Source organism: Brassica napus, chromosome A5, assembly GCF_020379485.1.
Source record: "Brassica napus cultivar Da-Ae chromosome A5, Da-Ae, whole genome shotgun sequence".
In the NCBI taxonomy this organism is placed as follows: Eukaryota; Viridiplantae; Streptophyta; class Magnoliopsida; order Brassicales; family Brassicaceae; genus Brassica; species Brassica napus.
In genome coordinates, this window is record NC_063438.1 from 9261809 (window position 1) to 9269012 (window position 7204).

At 37.4% G+C, this 7204-nt stretch overlaps 1 protein-coding gene across 1 annotated transcript; it reads left to right on the forward strand.

The window, feature by feature from the left end:
* Positions 1–2798: 2798 nt before the first annotated feature.
* LOC106445721 (protein FAR1-RELATED SEQUENCE 6-like) lies at positions 2799–5319 on the forward strand. Its single transcript, XM_013887337.3, has 2 exons — positions 2799–3026; positions 3169–5319. Exons 1-2 carry the CDS (start codon positions 2997–2999, stop codon positions 5137–5139), a joined length of 2001 nt encoding a protein of 666 aa, XP_013742791.2. The 5' UTR covers positions 2799–2996; the 3' UTR covers positions 5140–5319.
* The last annotated feature ends 1885 nt before the right edge of the window (positions 5320–7204 follow it).

A 7204-nucleotide genomic window follows, 5' to 3' on the forward strand; every position in this document is an offset into this window, starting at 1 on the left:
GTCGAGCGTGCCTTTGGAGTCCTGCAAGCTAGATTTGCCATAGTCCGAAACCCATCTCAGTTATGGGATAAAGAGAAGATTGCAACTATTATGAGAGCATGTATCATTATCCATAATATGATTGTCGAAGATGAACGATCAGCATCCACTCAGTATGACCTTGAAGAATTTCAAGAAAGGGAATAGGTGGATACATTTTCCGTCAATATGCCTTCAAATCTCGGTAATATAATTGATCGTCGAACGAGCGTTCGGAATACACAAGCCCATCACCAATTAAAAAATGATTTGATCGATAATATATGGGCTAAATTTGGACATCTTCCAAATAACTTCTGATTTATAAGTTTTTATTACTCGAATAAAATGTTTGTTTGCTTTTATATATTAAGATGTTTGTAATTTTTTTTTTTTAATTTCCTCATGTTTTCAATTTTAATGTTAGACTTTTCCTTTATATGTTTTTTTAAAAACTATGCTTTTATATATGTTATTACTTATTAATGAAAATAATCAATTTAACTAAGTAAGGGACAAGTTAAGTCCCACCAATAATCAGCTACTTATACAAAAGCCCTTAGCTTAGTTCCTTAACACAAAAATAATAATAAAAAATGTTAAGGGCCCTTAATCAAGTCCCTCCCATAATGATGCTCTAAGGGTTCGATTTCTTCGGTGTGTGTAAACGACATCGTTTTCATGGCACGTGGTTTTCAAAACCAACCTATGTGAGAAACTTTTTTTTTTTAACAACTATTTTTATTTATTAACAAAAAGTACATACAATAACTAAAAATACATTGAAAAACATAATTAATCTGAAAGAACACAGACATCCAGAAAATAAAAACTGATGATACTCCTCTAGAAGAGGCATTGTCATCTGAGCTTCAAACAGATTGACCTTGTTAGTTTGCTTCTGCATATTCATCGTTGATCCCATTCGATTTCCATGTCTTGCTATCATCCATAAGAAGAAACTCCGAACTTTGTATCGCAACATAATCACTGCAAATACCAAATATTTTTGTTGTACAACTCTAAATTTGGATCTAGAAATATCTTTCCATAAAGAACCCAATGTATTGGTTCTATTGAAAAGAATAAAAATTGAAAGTGCCAATTCTCAACGACTATACGAACTTCATAACATTTGTTGAATCCTAAATCTGGTAACATAGATTGGAACATATTAAGATGAATAATTAAGAGATTTAGGGGCCAACTGTTTCGTTAATATGAAGTGTAAGTTACAAGCCGAAAAGAGATATAAAGAAATAAAGAGCTCATCGTCAAAGCTATCTTTCTCTCTCTATCTATTTCTCCTTATCTCTGTGCGTATCTCCCCTCCTTTTTATTTCATTCAAATGCTCTCTCCCTTTTATACAGTCTTCAATCTTCCTCCCTTATCTTTCGTAGTGGGATGTCAGGGGGTTGGTTTGATAATTATCATTGTACTATTACATGCATAGGTTCGAGTCTACAATCGGCGGTTTGTACAATCTATGTTCCTAGGCATCTGTTCCTTGCGTACGTCAGAGGAACATCGAGCTATTGGGTCGGTGTCTGTTACTGGACTTTCTTTATCGGGGTTTGAGTCTAACACGCTCGTGGGCCGGAGGCCCATCCCCAACAACATCACCTACAACAAAAGGAGTACATTTTCAGTTTCAAATTGTTGTCTCGTCATCTTCAAATCATCATAAAATTTCTCTGACGAATTATCTTCCATCAATAGAAGAAAGATGAAAGCACGATTAAGATAGCGTCTCACAAGTTTTGGAATATATTTTTTCAGAATCTGATTCAAAAACCGTATAGACTGGCGAATCATGGTTATAAAGACCACGTGAGAGATAGAAGATATGTAGTGGATGTAACCAATGCCACATCTCACTTGGATCAAAGATCTAGCCAGGCCCGGCTCTGGCCCAGTGCTGGAGGTGCATTTGCACAGGGTCCATTTCATTTTTTGACTTTTTTCAGTTTAGCTTAGAGTCCCATTTAAAAAAAAAAATTGTATAAAGAAATGGGTTTCAAAATTTGTGTAACACAGAGCCCATTTTTTGTTTGAGACGGGCTGGATCTAGCGTTTCCGATAGGAGATCATAATAGATCTAGAATGATCCATTTACATAACGGATCACAAGATATCTCCAGAATCATTAATGGTGTGAGAATCAACCAAAGAAACAATGATGTATTCTTCATTGAACCATTCTGGTGAAGAAACAAAACGTAATAAGAAAAAATGGTTAGTGCATTGGTGTTGGTATAGACTCCCTCGCTCTTTATCTTCTTCCTCAGCGCTTAAGACTAGGCATTATGACACAAATGGTAGAAAGCAATGAGAAAAGTATGAATTAGGACAGAATAATGTCATTCCTTTTTGATCGCAGAGAGAACAAAACAGTTTAGAAATCTTTTTTTTCTTGTCAACGAAAACATTTATTTATACGTCCGCATGCGAGAAAAAAATAATTGCAGAACTAATAGATAATCAAACTGAGGATACTAAAATCTAGAAATTTTAAATTGTAGAATTACTTTGACATTTCACTGAAATATAGGGTTTTAATTATGTTTTATCTTCGAAATGACTTCGTTTCTTGCAGAGAGGGTAAAAACTTAACACATTTGAAAATGTATACGCCTATTTTGATATTTAACAAAAGTATAGGGGCTTGATTTTTAGCTGTGTTCCGAAACGGCGGCGTTCTACAATCGCACGTGCTATCCAACCTGTGAGAAAACCCTAAGATGTCATGTTCTATGGAGATGCTAGAGTCACCAGTCGAGGCTCGACTGTCGAGCCCCAAATCACCTTCACCCTCAGAAAGAAGAAGACTTAACTACCCAACCGCCTTACACAACGGTCAATACCCGCGCAAAACTCACTCCCGGGTCGGATCTCCCGTCCGGATCCACCCTGACCGAGATCAAGTTTCGCGATTCCCCTCAAGACAAATCGAATAAAGACAGGAACTTTCATTTCAATGGAGAGAAGTGATTCTGGCGATGTAGATGTATGTGTCTTCCAACAAACTCATAAACCCTTTCATTTGTTAATAACGATTATTATGCATCCCGGATCGTGTTTCTAGAAGCTTGGTTTATGATTTATTGGTAAAGTTTGTAGCTTTACCACCATTGCTGTTGTCTGAACAGGTACATGCATCTGCTTATTTACAAACCGATGAGACCCACGAAAGAGATGATGGTGGAGAAGCTGACCATGAGATCGATGATGTTGGGTTCACTCAAAACGAACAAAGAAAGAGTGAACACCAAGAAGAAGAGTTTGTTGAGGGCAAAGAGTTTGCTGCTCCAGCAGTTGGTATGGAGTTCGAGTCATACGACGATGGTTACAACTACTACAACTGCTACGCCAACGAAGTTGGGTTTCGTGTAAGAGTGAAGAACTCGTGGTTCAAGCGGCGTAGCAAAGAGAAGTACGGCGCTGTGCTTTGCTGCAGCAGCCAAGGCTTCAAGAGGGTTAACGATGCTAACCGTGTGAGGAAAGAGACGCGAACTGGCTGTCCTGCGATGGTGAGAATGAGGCAGGTTGATTCCAAGAGGTGGAGGGTGCTTGAAGTCACGCTTGACCATAACCATTCGCTCGGTTATAAATCTGTTAAAAGGACTGGGACCAAGAGGAAGTGCGCAGACTCTTCTCTTAAGCTGTACAAGGCTCGTGTGATGGATGTTGGAAACAGTGTGATCCCAAACTCGGCTCTGAAGAAACAGTTTCAGAGCTCTTCTTCTGATGTGCTCAACCTTAGAAGAGGAGATTCATCAGCTATCTACAACTACTTTTGCCGTATGCAGTTGACAACCCCAAACTTCTTTTACCTGATGGATATAAACGATGAAGGGCAGCTAAGGAACGTGTTCTGGGCGGATGCTTTCTCTAGAGTGTCTTGCAGTTTCTTCAACGACGTCGTTTTCATCGACAACGCTTATATATCAGGAAAATTCGAGATTCCTCTTGTGACATTAGTGGGAGTGAATCACCATGGGCAAACTACTTTACTTGGATGTGGCCTTCTCGCTGGAGAGACGGTAGAGTCTTACCATTGGTTACTCAAAGCATGGTTCGGTGTAATGAAGTGTTCTCCTCAGACTATTGTTACAGACAGATGCAAGCCTTTGGAGGCTGCGGTCTCCCAAGTGTTCCCGAGATGTCATCACAGGTTCAGTGTGGCGCATATAATGAGGAAAGTACCTGAGAAGCTAGGTGGGTTGGTTAGCTACGATGGCGTGAGGAAGGCTTTCACGAAAGCAGTGTATGAAACGTTGAAAGTTGTGGACTTTGAAGCAGCTTGGGGGTTTATGGTTCACAGTTTCGGCGTTGTCGACAACGAATGGCTACGTTCCTTGTACGAGGATCGAGCTAGATGGGCTCCTGTTTATCTCATTGACACGTTCTTCGCCGGACTCGCTACTTGTCGTCCTGGAGAGAGTTTGAGTCCCTTTTTCGAGAGGTACGTTCATAAGCAGACACCGTTGAAAGAGTTTCTTGATAAGTACGAGTTAGCTCTTCATAGGAAGCGCAGGGAAGAGACTCTAGCTGAGTTAGAGTCTCTCACCTTGAAAACAAAGTGTTCTTTCGAGACGCAGCTCTCGAGAGTCTACACTAGAGAGATGTTCAAGAAGTTCCAAGTAGAGGTGGAGGAGATGTACTCGTGTTTCAGCACGACGCAGGTCCACGTAGACGGGCCTTTGGTGATCTTCCTTGTGAAAGAACGTGTCCAAGGAGAATCCAACAGAAGAGAAGTCCGAGATTTCGAGGTTCTGTACAATAGGTCAGTGGGTGAAGTACGGTGCATTTGTAGCTGCTTCTACTTCTATGGATACTTGTGCAGACATGCTCTGTGTGTTCTCAACTTCAATGGCGTTGAAGAGATCCCTTTGAGGTATATTCTACCGCGGTGGAGAAAAGACTACAAACGTGTCCACGCGGCTGATAATGGTTTTGTGGATGGCACGGACCGGGTTCAAAGGTTTGATCAGTTGTATAAAGGGGCTCTTGCGGTAGTTGAAAAAGGAGCGGTTTCTTTGGATCGTTATAAAGTGGCGATGCAAGTTCTTGAACAGTCTTTGGATAGAGTTCATAGTGTAGAAGAAAAGCAAGACTAGTGTTTATAGAAGAAGGGGTTTGTGAAACTTATATATCTGTATATAGAAAACTATTTGTTCTTCTTTTGCTGTAAGAAAGCTGTAATAATATATGCCAAGAGGCATGAAGCTAGAAACTGTAATAATATAGATGATGTTTTAGAAGGTTTATTTTGTTTCAATTTATATGAAGTTTTGAGATTTTAAGGAAGTTTTGAGATTTTCAAATTAATTTTAACTTTATTGGAAACTGTTCAACCAATTAGATTTTACAGTGTTTTTTATAATTGGTTAACTGATTTTAAAATTATATCTTTAAAATATTTTTCTAGAGAAATATAATTTCTTAATCTTTGTGCACTATTACAAAACATCAAGTATTATGAAACGGAAGGAGTATTAAAGTTGTTGAAAGTACTTTTTGTTTTTGGATATTTTTTCTTCAGTTTAGTTGGGTAAGTTATGTGTATTAAGTAATAATTCTTATTATCCTTATTATGTTTGTTATATGTTTTTATTTTATTTTTAAACTTGTTGCTTTTACCGGACTTTTGAAACAAATACATAAAGACCTGTAGAAATAACTATAAAATGAATGAAAATTCTGAGTGTTTGGACTTTAATGAGTTTAAACGAATTTATGTATTTTTCATAAGAAGACAATAGGATTGATTTATTTACAATAGACATGTAATCTATTTTCATAAGATAAGAGGAGTGAGCATGTGGAGATGTTGTTGCCGCCTTTGAATATGTCGGGATTGTATCTCCTGGTGTGGTTGTGTTTGTTTCTGTTTTATTTGATGGGTAATATGTAAACAAAAATCATTGTCAGTTGTATTTATCAGAGTTCGTAATTTACTCTGCTTTTTTATTTAGGTAATTTCACTGATCTTGGTTGTCGTCTTCATCTTCTTCGTAAGCATCTGCGAAAGTAATTTTGTAAATTGGTAAATAGCTGGCCGTGTAGTTTATATTTGTTTAGTTGACTCGATGTATGTGTCGTTGAGTTTTAGTTGAGGTGATTGGTTTGGTATATTTGTTTTGAAGTATATTTGTAAGATTATACAAAAAAAAGATAAGTAATGATTAGTCTTTTTGTGATTCTAGTTTTTGGTGTTTTGATTGTTTGGGTTGTTGTGGTTTCTTTTAAGCTGTAAAATAAAGGTTTGTGTAAATTAGTTTAATAAGTAAGGGAGATAAACAGACGACCATAGATCTTGGGAGTAAAATATTTTTGATTATTGATGTTAGCACAATATAGATAATAATATAAAGGAAATTGTGTGTTGATTGTTTCTTACGGATCAATGAGGAGACGGATAACGACTCGAGTTGTTTTTTTGGTGAGTCAGAGCCCTGGACATAACATATTTTTCAACCACATCTACGAGTTTAAATATCAGTTATGATATCAAAACATAATGTAAATCCATATACAATACGTTAATATACTTAAGAGTTCTAGGTTTGTGTTCGCAATCACTTGGAGATTGTCGAATAGTCTAATTATGACTGGAGATTGATCTCAAGAGCACTTGTGACGACTTCATCAATAATAGTTGGTGAGATGAAACGAATGAGGAATGAATGATCAGTTATCTTGTACATGCTTGAGCACCTAGCAACCTCAAAACGATCGACTTTCACAATGAAACCAACTTTCAAAGATGACATGTAATGATTAGTACGTCCGGCAGGATTAAACCCATGAATCATAGAATCTGTAAATAATAGAAACAGAAAATCAATTAAAAACAATTATGTTAAATAAATGTGATAAATTGAAGATTAATTTACCTTTTCATCGAGGAAGAGAACAGTGATTCCCATAAACTCACTGTCTTTCTTGAAGTTCAGGGAATCCCAGAAGCGGAGGAGGCCAGAGGCTATGCTCTAACTACTACGTCCAAGATGAAAAGACTCGAAGGTTGAGTGACAGACGCCGGTGATGCCGGTTTGAGAAACTGGAGAGGCATAGAGAGACATTTTCTAGAAGATGAGAATTAATGAGTTCTGTGGATATATAGATTAGGTTCATCAAAGATGAGAATCATATATATAGAGTTTACAGAGAGACTACAAA